Here is a 14728-nt window from a genome sequence, read left to right as displayed (position 1 = left end):
ATTGCTCAAACAAAATCATTGGTTTGTTGAACTAGAATGCAGACGCATCTGCAATACTTTGGAATACAAGAACAAGTTTAATTGAAAACACCACAACAATCAAACTCGATATCTGGATTGAATTGAGAATATCTATTCAAATCAATTTCTAGTAAGTGCAACATTCAGCCATTGTTTATTCCAAATCAAAATAGATGATCGCTGCAAGATAAATACAAAAGCGTCTCATTTACACGAATACGACTGAAGCGATATATCTTTCCAGACAACTTTAATTTATCCAATCTTTTTGAACAAAAAATTTATAGATTGTTACCAATTCATATGGAGAGCTATTAAAATATATATAATCCTCATCACAGCTTCATTCAAATATTCGATCCTATTGGAAAAGTAATCTATCCGTTTCTCCTGCCAGATTCTGCAACATACTAAGCAGGTATTTATGGCTTGAAGTTGAGGCATAGTTTTGACTATATTTCCGACAATTTGCTCGAGTCTCGCAACGACTCTGGCATACGTAAAAAGTAATCTCCATTTTGGGTAATGTATCGTACCCACGGAAATGCTTGGTAACCGCTCTTGTCCACTACTTTTAAATATCTTACTTGTATGCCCGAAGTAGTAAAGTATGGAATTTCAAACTTGACTGAGATGGGCGGTCGTTTGTCAGGATCCTCTACATGTTGCCGTATAGTATAAAAATAACATTGATTTTTTAAATACAGAGTGCCGTTATTGAAGCCAAAAACAAACCAGTGGCCTAGTTCCAGCAATTCTATAATTACCATTCTTGACACTGGGAAGTCCAAAGTGTGCACGCAAAACAAACTCTTTACCACCGGGAAATTGCTTGATTTTCCACACAAACGAATTCTTCTCTGGTGCATACTCGCAGTAGCCCATGTTGGTTTTAAATTTGGGTGTGTCTGCATCTTCAGGCACTGGAACCACAATTTCCACATTGTTGGCTGATGATCGTCGTTTGAATTGTGCTTTGGCCTATTGAAAACAGTAGGTTTAGTTATAGCCATGCAACCAAGTAAATCAAACAATACATTGCTACAATAACTCATAAGTGATGTGCTTCATTCTAAATAAAATATACTTGGTCTTACCTTGATCATAAACTCAATTCGCGAGCCAGCATGTGTTTCAATAATGGCTTCGGTCCAGATAAGTGGTTTCACCTAAATACAGCAAAGTGTCAAGCGCAAATCAACAATTGACCATTCCAGAGTAATGCAGTAGTTTTAAAATATGCAGGTTGAGAGTTTTTGTATAAAGGCAATCCAGTGTATACCTCTGTGTTTAAACGATACGACATTAACTCAAACTCCCCATCTGGAGGAATAAATGAAATTGTACGATCATTTTCAAATCGGGAAAGACGAACACATTGATGAAATTTGACATCCTCCATTTCAATTGCTTTTCCTTTAGATGCAGCTGTTTGGCATGGTAAAATGAGTCAGTATACATACAATATTCATATCAAGCACTTGATCTACCACAGCAAAATATCTACTTGTACCTCGTCCAGTGTTTTCAAACATAACCTTGTCATTAAGTCCAAGACGAACATCTGGCATTCCACTTAGATAACACTTCATCTTGACTGCACCGAGAATTTCACTTCGTACAACATTTCCGTTGGCATTCACCTAAAAACAAAAGGCGCAGGTTAAACCATGTTGGTAATTCAATAAAGTTTAAAATATTTGTAATCAGCAAAAATGGACGTACCAACAGATTGACAGACTCGACCACATCCAAAAACACTTCATTTTTCCTGTACTTGAGCCCTTCAGATCGCCAAGACACTGCATTTGTTACTGCCATGGGAGGTCGTGCCTGCTTTTCCAGTTTGTACGATTCCTGAGTGATGTATCTTGCAGTTTCAAACCCCCCAATAGTATGTAGGTTAACCATTATTGAAATTGATAATTTCCAGTCAAATCCTGAAGTAAAAACAAAAGCCCTTACTCTTGTAAAATCTTTGATTCTGTTGTTTGAGGATACCCAAAATCCATCATTTCATCCAAAAGCTCATAAATAATAACAAAATTGTCTCTGATGGACTCCTCTTCCAGCTCTTTAAAATACTCGGCAAATACCTACATATTTCATTTGAAAAACAGTTGAATACGGTTAGATATATGGCAATGCTCAACTACAGCATGCAAAAATATAGTATGCATTCAACATTGAGTTCACATTGCAAATCTGTAGTCAATGATCGCATGATTCAGTCTAAACCAATACTAACCTCGCAAAGTTTGTGAAGAAATAATAGGATTGTGGCTGCATTTGAATTCTTTTTAGTTATAGCAACCACTTGAAACAGATCCAGTCGATTATCAAATTAAGACAATTTCAATATGTAATTTATAAAGTAGGTTAGTTGAATATGCCAACACATTTTGGCGTGCTTTCAAGATATACTGTAATATATTGGTTTAGATTGAGTGGTAGGTCGAGCATGTTATGTTGACAGAAAGGGCTGATTCTTGATGAATAGTTGAGTATGGCATTTGTAATACAGCAGGAATTTGAATCCGTATCACACAATTTACTGATCCATCATGGTTATATATGCATGACATTCAACAAGGTTGTGAATCACGATCCCAAGGGTTAAAAGCAATTTGGGTGAAAATGCCAGATTTACGTACAGAACAGGTTATTGTGACGGATATACAAATAGTTGATGCCATCATCGGATGAAATGACTGGTGATGGAGTCTGCTGCTCTTCCTCTACTTCCAATATGAGCGACATAAACTTGTCAATGGCTGTCATGGGAATATCACCCCTATAGTTGCGCGAGATGAGCACCTATGACATGATATCGATGGCATACATTCAGTGCCAAGTCCACCCCGCCAACACATATAACCATGAAAATGTTAGACTATCAATACATATTTTATCCAAGCATAAGACAAATAGCAAGGGCTACTGGCTGTCGTGCAAATTCTGCAACCACTCGACACAATTCGACAAGTTCAAGTATATTATGATAGATTGATTCAAAGGCAAATGCATCTGATATATAGACGGTTGGTAGTCACATTCCATCAAAAGCGGTAGACTGGCTATTAAACAACAGCAATTCAACTCCAGAACCATCAAGGCTCACCTTGCCCTTGAGGTCCAATATAAAAACTGCACTCGCGACCATTGATGTCTGAAAAATAGCAAAGATTTGGTAGGTTGAAAGTTGACTGAACTGCAAGGCAAAGATCATTGATGTGTAAGCTTGTTTTTGATTCTCTTTAAAATAGTAAAAAGTGTTTAATGCAGTTTGAGACTCTGTCCAGTATCTGCTAGTGACATTCTAGTCGCCACATATATTTTACAGCAGTATCACGTAAAACGGAACATTTGTATTAATCCAACTATTTTGTTGTAAATGATGGTTAAATACTCGATGCGCTTTCTTGATTGAGTTGAATCGATAGTTTGACTCTTTAAAACACAATATTCATACAAAATCAAACTATAGTTTGAGCTAAAAGTACTCTTTTCCCCACTGTTGGCATAACCGTACATTACAATCACCAAATTTGAACCCAGATTCATCCATTTCAATACAGATAGATTCGACTGTTCTCAATACAACTCTGTACAAACTCGTGTATTCTAAAATATCAGATACGTTTACATCCAACAAAGATCGCATGTCTCATGAATGCAACCGTTGTTTCTATACTAATCACCAAAAGACCAGTCAACTAAAGAGTTTGCCAAATAATGCTGTCCAGTAAATTATCATTTCATGACATTGGGTTTTTATATAGTTTGGCATTTTGATGTTCCATTTTGCGTGAATATGACGGTAAAAGCAACCCCAAAGGCAATATAAAGTTTATTCGATATATGGAAATAAAAGAAATCATTTTGCTGCTGGTTTCTTAAACTGACCTCCAGAAAAATACTTGATGTTTGCCTCCTTTACACGTTGCAACGCAATCTCTGGATTTTCAAGTTCAATTCCTTTAACAGGCGTGAATGCAACTGAAGAGGATAATCCAGAGGTATGAGCAGAATGACTTGCAAATGCTCGATGTTTTTTGGCCACAGAAACTAGAATGATACGTGTATTCGTCACACATGTCAGCATCGGGTTAAACAATAAATCAAATATATACAATGCAACTACAGTGTAAAATCCACCGACGCAGTCATCTCTATGACCAACATGGACTCACCTTTGACTCGTGTATCCAATTGCGTTCCTCTGATTTTTCCTGTTTGTCGGCCAACCATACCCAGTCCAACAGTCTCATCACCAAATCCATACTCTTCCTCAGCCTCGCCAAATACCATTCTGTTTTGTGCCTTTCTCAGATCAGTTTGAGCGGTTCGTTCCTTAGCCTTTCGAACACTAGATTGATCAAATATATAATCATGGCATTGGCATGAGCAATAGTTGGCAAATAAAGTAGTTTAAATACAGCCCAAATCATGTATTGTTTTAAAACCGCTTTCAAATAAGCGCACCGTCTGCCACCACGTCGTTTTTTTGGACCTTCGTCTGGAATAGGAAGAGCTTTGGTTTTTTGGCTAGGAGGTGGCTGAAGCATCACTGCAATCTTTTTTTCAATATCTTCACGGTAAAGTTTACCCGCCATACCATCGACTGACTCACGAACACAGTCAATCCGTGCTGCAAGCGCACATCTGTATAGCAATATATAGCCAACAAAGTCAATATCAAAACCATGTCTTGGAGCAATGTTCAATACTCATAATTGTGCTTACTTGGCAGACATCAATCTTGCTGCCTTGCGACGAAGTTCGTCAGGCAATTGCTGAACTAGATCACATTGATATACAAAGCCAGCATGACGTCCCATCGAAATGCGGGAAAGACCAGTGTTTGTTTTTTTCTGAGCACCAAGAACAAGAATATTGCATGCTGGAATTTTACTTAGAGCTGTAAGACCTCCAGCATGACCCATCAATTTTGTAGCTACTGTACTGCCTAAAATAGCAGTTAGATTGGGGGCAATAAACGACATTCGCGATTCAACATATTCCTGAATCTATATTCATGATAAATAAGCAAACATATCAAAGAATAAAAAGAAAAGGACTGATTTCAAAATGTCATTCTAAACCAATAAATGAAATAATAGCTTACTCTTCTTTTTGCTGCATCCAACTCAAGAGCTACGTCACATGCTGACATGACACGAGCCAGTTCTTCCTTTGTCAAACTTCTTCCATTTGTAGTGGTTGCAGTGACAGTGATTACCATGATGGTTGCAGAAGGTAAAAATGATTTAAAATCTAGAGTAGTCAGATCCTATTAAATTCAAAATGATTTGGTATGGGTATAACTTGCAGAATCAATAGAAACAAGCAGTAGCACATGAAATCCATGGATCCGATTTGAATAGAATACCTCCTCATTGCCAATCATCTGGACAGCACGAGCAAATTCGACAGGGTTGAGTACCAAAGACTCTAGTTCAGGAAATCTAGGAGCATAGTGGTCTCGAATAAACTAAAGAAATCAATAAAGTTAGATTGAAAATGGTGCACACATCAAGTTGCAAGAGTACTATACTCACTCGATGAACTACAAGTGTTTCGTTATCTAGATCTACAGTCAAGTTGTTGGATTGCACCAACACCATATATTCTGGATCGTCCTCAACAGGACCAGTGTTATGTTCTGGAAGTCGGTCTTTCATCAAAAACAAGGATATTTTCTATAGAAATATAAATGCATAGAATAAAAGGCTGACAATTAGAGTGAGTTGTGATTCGACTGACATTGGAGTCCAATGATGATTACCTGCAACACATCTCGTAATTGCTTTGACCCAAACACCTTGAGAACATGACGAACATTGTCAGTATCTTTAAGTGAATCCAGCAGAGCTGCATGCTTTAGCTCAACATCGTCTTGAACTATATCCTGCACATCGACATCTGAATCACTGCCATCCATACGAGCACTCGCAACATCTCGTTTGCGGACACCAGAGACGCTTGAATTTGTAAGAACGTACTCTTCAGTGTCTTGATCTTCTTCATCGCCAAGATCATCCAAATCAGCAAGTAAGTTGTCGTCCATTGTGGTTTTGGATAAAAAACAATTGTCGCGACTGGTTTTATCAAGCGAGAATGAGTTCAAGTTGAACTTGACATCACTTGAAGAGAATGAATGCAGCGACACATTCTGCAGAAGCAGCTCTTATTGACATACTGATTCTTGTGGTTACAAATGAATTAGCTAATCGCACTGATATTAGTGCTTTTAGTGCATGTTCACCAAGCACATTGCGATTGCTTCACACTCCTAGTATTCCATCAAGATACTCTTGGGAAGCTACTGTCATGTCTGCCATCAACTTGTTTGAACCACTGCTATCATCAGCTTCTTCTGATATTCAACGAGTCGGAGTGCGTAATATAGTTGCATTCATGGATTACACCATTTACTGTTTGCAACCACTTTCTGCTTATATAGATCTACAGTCAACTGATCCTAACCAGTATGTCGACAAATGCAAAAAATCCATCATGTTAATCAAGTCATTGTCCTTGTTGATCAGTACTGGATTTAAACGGCTTCCGTCTGTAGAATATCATTTGGATAGGAAAACTCTTCTACAGGATGATTCGGACCCATCGCAGTTACCAGAGAGTGGGTTGTTGCCATACAGAAACTGGTTGCAGGCACTTTATCGGATCATGGACAAGTATGTAGATATTGGCATGGAGTATTTTCAATCTACAGATCATACGATCGCTACTTTTTTCCAAGAACATCCTCATCCATGGCTGCTCGCTACAGTGTTTTGTATGTTCAATTATATGCAGCGCTATACCATGCTTCTGCCATACAATGCAGATAGCGTCAAGATCTTGACAAAGATAGAGGGCGATATTGTCTCGTTAGTATGTCACAATAGATCCTTGTCAAGAAAAGTGCTCATTTTCCCTATCGCCTTCATTGGCAGCCATATAAAACGTCTATTTTCACCTTCCGAACCCCAGAACATGCAGTTTCAAGCTTCGTTTGACGTAAGTCGTTTTTAATACAAAAATTCAACCACCATAATATTGTAATGCCATTGGAATCGCCAAGTTTAAATACTAATCATGCTTGATAGTATATTGCCAATATATTTGGAGTAAACAAAACCAATATAGATAGTGCTGCAGCAGATGAAGATGCTTTTATACCTTGGGCACATGTTCACGCTTGGCGTAAATATATGCTCACCTACGACTTTGCTACTGATTTGTCCAAAACTCAAAAGTTCTCTGTACCCATCATTCTTCGTGATATCATGCTGGTGGATTTGATATTTGGTAGTCAATGTCAAATTGAGTTGCTTTGCAAACAAATTACAAAACCAAACTGGGTTTTTATCAAAAAACGCACGCTTGATTCATCAGCATTTGTCGATGAGTACTTTTTTGGGATTGCAGATCGTTTTATATTACAATCCAAACCAGATACACAGTGGATTCTGACATCTATGGTGATCAGAGCAATCATCCTTCAAGAAAGTTTGCTAAAATTTTGTCAGCCTACGGAATCTGAAAACCGTCTTGAAACTCTTGTGTTTCGCAGAAAAAACCACACTGGCAATGCACCTATTAGTTTAATGCCATCTCCTATATCAAGTACCATTCAGGAGTTTTTTGATCTGCGCTATATTTTCAAGGCACAGGCTGAGCGAACCTTGGATTTGTGTTTGTGTTTGAACAATTGGCTGACACGAATCATTAAATCAGAGCAGGATCTTTTAAAAGCCATGCAATGCCTTCCAAGCAGCTTTTGGATACATTTGGCTTTATGTCACGAAAACCCACCAGAAACAACGATTGGAGACTCCTTCATGGTCACGCTGTATTCATGTATGCTTCGAATAGACGCTTTTTTGACTGCCAACTCAAACTCTATCGAGGTTTTAGAGCCTGTAAAGACTGAAAGCGATACAAACCCTGCTCAGCTACCAGATATATATAACCAAACTACAGCTGAAAATGCGATGGGTGCACAATCGCTCCCGTTTGGGCTCACTTGGTACACCTTTTTTATCAGAATGCATATTCCTGGTGTGTTTGTACACGCATTTGTTCATTTGCAGAAAAAATACAAGGACGCATCCAAAGCTGCTCAGTTGTGCATGCTAGAGGGAATTGAAGTGGATCTATGCGGATCATCTGAGGTTTTAAAAGAACGGGCTCAAAAATCATTTGAAATGGCCTGTTTGAACCTGGTTGATGGCAATGTTTCATGCATGGCATTTGTGCCAATTGACTCGACTCAAGATATGACATCAAATGATCTTCAGCTGTCCTACTTACGATTGACAGAGCTTGTTTTTGAATACCGCAGCCTATTATTAAAAGTGAATTACCAGCTTTTTAAAGCGTTGTTGACTGAGCCTGTCGTATTGACATCAGCCACGGCCAATACTATAGCCTCTAAAGAAATGGGCGAGATTGGCGAAGACGAGCCAGATACTCCATGGGCCAAAGTTTCCGAACTGACTACTTTAAACGCATTATATAAAGATTATGCTAGTTTGTCACATCAAAAAAGATTGTCTTTTTACCATGAAGATGAAATTGCAAAGCGTGCCAAAAAATGCTCTCGACCCAACTTGCTTCTCATGGATGGTATATTGGACTCTTGTGTCAAAAATGAATCAGTCAACACACAAGAATTTCTTGAATATCTAGACGGCTGGAATGCGTTGGCCTGCACTCTTCCACCAAAAGCATTACGCGACGATCTTGAAGACATTTTGACAAACTATTACCCCTCTGATTCAATGAGATTGCTTGATCGCGTACTGGCTGAATTCCTTTTTATGCATTCCTGGATCATCTCTGATACTGTTACTATGTTGAAACTAGACGGTAGTGGACAGTTCTACCATGGCAGCTCACCATCTGTTGGTACCAAAATTCCCCAATATCATCGTCGCCAGGCACCCTACTATGCACTTCTTGGTGTTTTTTGTGATCAATCCACTCTGCCTTTGATAGGTCCCATTGATACAGTGTCTACAGCTGTCAAAAACACTATTGTAGACATGACACGTCCTGTAAACAATATACCAGTAATGCAACTGTTGAGAGGACTCAGATCTCGCCTACTATCAGATTCTCACAAACCAAATGTTGAACTTTCTATTTTTGAAAAATCCAATGCCGCGGTCAAGCTTATCTCTGATATACTTGATTCTGCGCACAGTTTAGTCAGTGCTCTTTTTTTTTACGAGATATTCGAGTTGGCAGAGCCTCTGACTCTTGGACCTACTAGCAGCAAATCTGTGGTAAAAAAGCAACACATACTTCCTATTGTTCTTGCGGCCCAAATTTTGAATATTGGCAGCGATTCAAACCAAACTCTTTGTTGCATTGCTGCTTCTATATATATGTTTGGACGCTTGGATGTATTGAACGACAAGGCACCCTATGCTTTGCTACATCGAGTTTTGGGTCGATCTGCAAACCATACAAGTTTATTTTATAGCTTTAGAATTATGGCTCAAATGGAGGACCGAGATCGTCGTAGCGGAAGTTTAAATTTGATAAGAGCTTTACTGATTGCACCACTTGGAGTTGATCAAAATTCCGCTGCCGTGGTTGGAAAACGTTTTACCAAAGTATTGTGTAGACCATTTCATTGCTTTATCTATACTGCCATATATGAACATTTATTTTTATACTAGTCTAACTTGATCAACCATTTGAATTTTAGATTTGTCGAGCTTCTTTTATGGAGAGCTCACAAACGCAGTTTATCTCCTCGTGGCTCACCTCAATATTTAACGCAAGTGTTTTATTTTTATAACTCTACGTGCATACTAGATCTGATGTAGATATTTTTCTGCAATAGCTGAGCTGACATTTATTGATGATAGATTGTACTGGAATTTGGTGATCAGCCATTAATGATGGCTCCATATCTACTTCGACACATTCTTAATCCAAAATCACATTATTTTCAAACCGCTACTACATCAAATCTAGACGAGTCTGAGCCAAGAGGGGATATTTTGGACGGCTGGCTTCAACTTTTAGTGAATGCATACTCCCATCCCAATTTACCAGTTGTTCTTGGTATTTGGAAAGAGTGCTTTTGTGATATGCCTCTCAGTGACCTACTTCAGTTCCTATGCAGATGCAGTATTAGTTCTGCCGACCCACTTGTTGACTTTTTTTCAAAAGAGCTTCTTGCGTTGCTAAAAACCAAAAAGAGATTGAACCTTGAACTTTTGGATTCTATACTTGTTTCGCGGAAACCAGAAAAAATGCTGGCCATGGCCAAACAGTCACTGTCGGGCATTTCTTTGAATTCATCAATCAGAATAGATATATGCAAATTTATGGAGCAAAAATTTATGCTTGTCATGGAAATGGTTTACACCAATGGCAGCAATTTGATGCTGACATGGCAGTCTGCATTAAAAACAACCAACATGGTGTTGGATCATCTGCTAGAGTGGGACGTATCGTTAGCGCTAGATTGTCTTTCCTCGCCGACAGTAGCAGATTTTTTTATTGGCGCACTCTTAATCTTTGATGCTTCTCAAGCTAAAGTCATGACTGCAACACTTTCAATGGCTTACAAGGCGGTTTTATTACAAACCACTGGTACGACTGCATCCAATGGAAAATTGCAAATTTTTAAAAAGTTTGTATTGGTTCATGAATCTACATGGCGACTGTACATCATGCGTATTCTTGGGCGATTTTCCGATGAATCCATGGTAGCACTTTTAAATCCGCTGTTAAAAGATCTGTTGTTGTCTCTCAAGGTATTTGAACGAACAGAATTTGCAGATGTGCTAGCTGAATGTACGACGTCTACTTTTGTTGGTGCGATCCACACCAACAATGTTGTGTTGCTTAATAATACGGCGAGTTTACTTCGGTACTTGGTCAATGAATGGGCAAGCACGCGTGTTTGTGAGAGTGTATACAGTCTTATCAGCACGTGTTGTGTGTTTAATGTCAATACAATTTCGAATTCTATCATGCTGATGGTATCGAGTTTAGTTCCAGGTCTGTATCAGGCCACACAAACTCATATGGAATCTGTGGTGATTTTTGGAGTGATGCGGTTTTTAAGCACATGTTCAGATTCAACAGCCAAAAGTATGACACTAGATATTGTTGAGCAATGTTGTGCGTTGCGAGTCAATCGTGCAGAAATGCTGTGCTCTCTCGAATATATCATCTATGCGTTGGCAGGTGGACACCATCAGACGTATCTGCGTGCAGTGGATGCTCTCAAATTACTTCGCAATTGGAAATTTTACATTGGTGAGCATAGCAAAGAGTGCAAGTCTCCTTTTGTACTTTCCTGGACGGCAAAAGCTGCACAAGATACTGCTTTGATGGACCAACGACTGAATCTGACAGTAGAAATGTTTGATATGAATGTTGCAAAAGGGATTACTAATTTGATAGGTGCAAGCTCACTGCTGGGTGAACGTGCATATTTGGGATCAGCACTTGCGCGCATTTCATCCGATTAAATACTAGCTTTTTGAAAGAAGCAAGGTGGTTACACTCGTATTCATATACAACACTAAACAAGGGTGTCAAAGTACATAATAAATAGACAGTCTTGATGATTGGTATTACTCAATTCACTAGTCAATATTGTCTAGACTTTTTGACAAATCACAGATTCGCCAAACATGATTTATCCATCAACACAGTCATGTTGCAAGACACAAAGTTTCATATTGTACATTGTTGGATCTTGCTCAAAATTGAGTAGAATGAAAATGGATTGGTCTGACATGCAAATCCAACAGGAATCCAAATAGGAATCCATGTTAATTTGTAGTAGAAAAGCACACTACACATTTAGCCATCGACTATTTCAAAGTCATGATTGTAAGATGAATACAAACAGTCCATTTTGTGTAAATACGGCTGTAAATAGTAGAGATTGAAATAAAAACAGTGATATTGCCGGTGTTTGAATTGACAGCTTTATAAAACGTATGCATTAGCATGTTACCATGTCAGAAACCAAACTAGCTTTATTTGCATTTTTAATGGCAGCCACATAATTTCTGCAAATACTAGATTTTGTCTTACACGACCTGATACACGTCTGACCGAAGTAGATTCTCGATCGAAAAAGTAGCTGCATCACCTTCCACAGTATTGACATTTGAGATATGAATGGGATTGAGAAGTTTGAAAGATGTAAACACAATTTCAATCGGATAAAATGCATTCACGTCCTCGCTTGAAACGTTGAATTCAAGTACGCCAGACGAATTGGAAGCATCAATTAAAGGCAGTGACCATTGAATGACACGATTTTGGCGATTGATAGTGTAATGGCCTTCAACGTCACCAATAGTTGGAGCATTACTGCCGCTATTAAAGGCGAGAGTATGATAACGGTCAAACAATTAAAGTATAAAGTAAAGCAAGCACCACAAACAAATACTTACGGATAAGGGATAGAAATCAATACATCATGAAGCTCAAGACCGAGATTTTGCAGCTCATATTCAATGTTGACATCACATGCACCATTTCCAGTAGGCGAAGGCCAGCAATTGACTTGTAAAAAAGTCAATACTGATTTATGGGATACACGGCAAAAGAAAAGTCTACTTACTGAGTAACGGCGCAAGAGTCTCATCGCGAGAAGAAACTTTCCATCTTAAAATACCAAGTGCTTGACCAACAGGAAAGGGACGAGAGGGGTCACGAAGAGCAATAACAGAGTCAGAGGCCCACAAACCCTTGTCCACATTGGGATGCGTCTAAAAAGGGAATCGAGTTAGTCATCTAAATGCATGTAGCTCAGATGTTACATCCAACTAGTTTGAAAAACACGTACGGTAAAACGCAAGTTGGGATCTGAATTGTGAACAATCTCCAACTTTACGCGGGCAGACGATGGACTGTTAATCTTGAGCATCATGCTGCCGTTTACTTTAAATGATTGAAGACCACCATCCCGACTAATAGCCACAGATACTTTTTCTTCAACAACAACATGAACGCTGACAATTTCAATTCCACCAATACAGTTAGTGACTACTTGATACATATCCATGCAGTATATTATGCACATTACAATATAAACAACATTTACCCTTCTTCGTGAACAGCAGGTCGTACTGTAGCTTGTGTCGATCCACCAGTTGCTGTAGTAGAATTGGATGGTGTTTTAATTCCTTCGTAAGCGGTAATGCTTTCCAGTACCGAATTTTGGCGCTGACTTCCTCCTAGCTGCATTCCGCGTCCAGAACTAACATGATTCAGATACATTGCATGAAGATTAATAACATTTCAGTTGCCAATGAGTTGTAATGTCAAAATCCAATAGACTACACATATATCGTACACTGGAGCAGATGCAGGCATGGATTGAGCAGATCCCTGGCCAAAGTTATTGGCAGAAGACGACGAGGGACTGTAGTTATTAGATGGACCTTGATTGGAACCACCTTGGTTGGAAGAGTTTGAGAATCCAGAGGAAATCCCTGTCATGTTACCTGAGCCACCACTGCCCATTCCAGAGCCTCGTTTCCCACTACCAAATCCACCAAATCCACCAGAAGAGCCTCCATATCCCTTTTTGGCAGCATCTCTGCGTTGAGTATCCATCATCTTGGCCTTGCGCTTGAGTTCTTCTGCAGCTTCCTTTTCCTTGTTCTATGTATCATTGACAAGGTTAGACTTTGTTTGGCACAAGAATGGATTGTCTTGATTCTAAAGCCATAAAGTGCAATGTTTGAGGTATTTACTTTTTCGATCTCGGCTTGAACACGCTCTTCGTGGCTTTCCATGGCAGAGATGGTTCTGATTTGACCCAAGTTGATATTTTCACGGTATCCAAGTGAAATCACTTCGTCGAATACCAGCAACAAATCGAATGCATGTTTGGCAATTTCACGCTCGTCATTGGATCGACAGTATTCAGATACGAGTCTAGCAAACAAGTGGAGCGTATCAATGTCTTGCAGAATATTAGAGTTTTTTGTTGTAACCAAAACCATGAAAAGATTATCCAAAGGCTGATAGTTGGATCCAAACAGCCATGAGAATGGTATTGAATAGACAAGATTAGTGATTTTAAATGTAGAGATGGATGATGTATGCAACCTTTTTACCTGATAGACGTAACGCACAGCATCTGTTTCAATGTATGTGTGCTGGTCGCTAACACCAATGAGTTTTGGAAACGATGCAATCAACCCCTCAATGCGAGAACGGGACATTTCCACGAATTGCCGTGAAAGGACGGCTGTGGAGTTTATCAATAAAATATAGTATTCAAGTCAGTATTTAGAATTGCAGATGAAGGTTGATATTTGCAAGTAGATCTACAATGGAGTCAAGTATGCAATTGCTGTAGAAGGAGCATTCAAGTTGAATTTGACATGACAGACACCAAGCCATTCAGGATGAGCAAGATGAACATGCAACGCAATCCGGGTATTGAAGTTCAACCATGGACTATGCAGTCAAGGGATAACAAACACAACCTTTTCCAGCCTTTGTACAAATTGAAGCAGCCAGAACAACCTAGATAGAACGAGTCATAGATTAGTAATACTAGAAGCAAAGACAAGGATTGATGCAAGAGCACAAAGCAGGATTAAGATTCTTGAATAAAAAGAATGCAACCAACAAGACACTAGCAATGAGATTCTAACAAAGTGGTTACCATAACGCAAGAAACCGAAAATCAGATAAA

General features: G+C 38.9%; 4 protein-coding genes across 4 annotated transcripts; 1 reads left to right on the top strand and 3 right to left on the bottom strand.

Moving 5' to 3' along the window:
• Nucleotides 1–337: 337 nt before the first annotated feature.
• BATDEDRAFT_37174 (uncharacterized protein) lies at nt 338–3197 on the bottom strand. The gene is made up of 10 exons (XM_006680378.1): nt 3143–3197; nt 2676–2838; nt 2270–2337; nt 1987–2117; nt 1747–1891; nt 1535–1664; nt 1304–1449; nt 1119–1190; nt 789–1002; nt 338–679 (listed from the first exon to the last, which is right to left on the bottom strand). Exons 1-10 carry the CDS (start codon nt 3182–3184, stop codon nt 474–476), a joined length of 1317 nt encoding a protein of 438 aa, XP_006680441.1. The 5' UTR covers nt 3185–3197; the 3' UTR covers nt 338–473.
• Nucleotides 3198–3837: 640 nt separating this feature from the next.
• BATDEDRAFT_20133 (U4/U6-U5 snRNP complex subunit PRP31) lies at nt 3838–6065 on the bottom strand. The gene is made up of 8 exons (XM_006680223.1): nt 5810–6065; nt 5583–5723; nt 5414–5515; nt 5150–5314; nt 4768–5051; nt 4507–4686; nt 4215–4390; nt 3838–4089 (listed from the first exon to the last, which is right to left on the bottom strand). Exons 1-8 carry the CDS (start codon nt 5963–5965, stop codon nt 3899–3901), a joined length of 1395 nt encoding a protein of 464 aa, XP_006680286.1. The 5' UTR covers nt 5966–6065; the 3' UTR covers nt 3838–3898.
• Nucleotides 6066–6177: 112 nt separating this feature from the next.
• Nucleotides 6178–11528, top strand: BATDEDRAFT_90181 (uncharacterized protein; the record flags this gene model as incomplete). Its single annotated transcript, XM_006680495.1, has 3 exons — nt 6178–7044; nt 7134–9650; nt 9909–11528. The coding sequence occupies 3 exons, from the start codon at nt 6178–6180 to the stop codon at nt 11526–11528; spliced, it is 5004 nt and encodes a 1667-aa protein (XP_006680558.1).
• A 485-nt stretch (nt 11529–12013) lies between these two features.
• On the bottom strand, nt 12014–14713 carry BATDEDRAFT_35528 (coatomer subunit delta). Its single transcript, XM_006680344.1, has 10 exons — nt 14699–14713; nt 14517–14556; nt 14142–14275; nt 13776–14045; nt 13373–13683; nt 13121–13276; nt 12863–13028; nt 12638–12785; nt 12468–12579; nt 12014–12390 (listed from the first exon to the last, which is right to left on the bottom strand). Exons 1-10 carry the CDS (start codon nt 14699–14701, stop codon nt 12099–12101), a joined length of 1632 nt encoding a protein of 543 aa, XP_006680407.1. The 5' UTR covers nt 14702–14713; the 3' UTR covers nt 12014–12098.
• Between the last annotated feature and the right edge of the window lie 15 nt (nt 14714–14728).

This window comes from Batrachochytrium dendrobatidis (assembly GCF_000203795.2).
Source record: "Batrachochytrium dendrobatidis JAM81 unplaced genomic scaffold BATDEscaffold_9, whole genome shotgun sequence".
Lineage (NCBI taxonomy): Eukaryota > Fungi > Chytridiomycota > Chytridiomycetes > Rhizophydiales > Batrachochytrium > Batrachochytrium dendrobatidis.
Note: the sequence above shows the minus strand (reverse complement) of the source record. Positions and strands in the feature narration are given on the sequence as shown.

What these genes read in the sequence shown, in the direction of transcription:
- BATDEDRAFT_37174 (XM_006680378.1), bottom strand. Translation starts at nt 3,184, where the DNA reads ATGGTCGCGAGTGCAGTTTTTATATTGGACCTCAAGGGCAAG. An exon ending in CCGTCACAATAACCTGTTCT is followed by an intron (nt 2,338 to 2,675) that starts GTACGTAAATCT and finishes ATCTGTTTCAAG; the next exon opens with TGGTTGCTATAACTAAAAAG. An exon ending in GAATCAAAGATTTTACAAGA is followed by an intron (nt 1,892 to 1,986) that starts GTAAGGGCTTTT and finishes TGAAACTGCAAG; the next exon opens with ATACATCACTCAGGAATCGT.
- BATDEDRAFT_20133 (XM_006680223.1), bottom strand. Translation starts at nt 5,965, where the DNA reads ATGGATGGCAGTGATTCAGATGTCGATGTGCAGGATATAGTTCAAGAC. An exon ending in AAACACTTGTAGTTCATCGA is followed by an intron (nt 5,516 to 5,582) that starts GTGAGTATAGTA and finishes TGATTTCTTTAG; the next exon opens with TTTATTCGAGACCACTATGC. An exon ending in GCAAGATTGATGTCTGCCAA is followed by an intron (nt 4,687 to 4,767) that starts GTAAGCACAATT and finishes ATTGCTATACAG; the next exon opens with ATGTGCGCTTGCAGCACGGA.
- BATDEDRAFT_35528 (XM_006680344.1), bottom strand. An exon ending in TTGTACAAAGGCTGGAAAAG is followed by an intron (nt 14,276 to 14,516) that starts GTTGTGTTTGTT and finishes TAAACTCCACAG; the next exon opens with CCGTCCTTTCACGGCAATTC. An exon ending in TTGATTTCTATCCCTTATCC is followed by an intron (nt 12,391 to 12,467) that starts GTAAGTATTTGT and finishes CGCCTTTAATAG; the next exon opens with CGGCAGTAATGCTCCAACTA.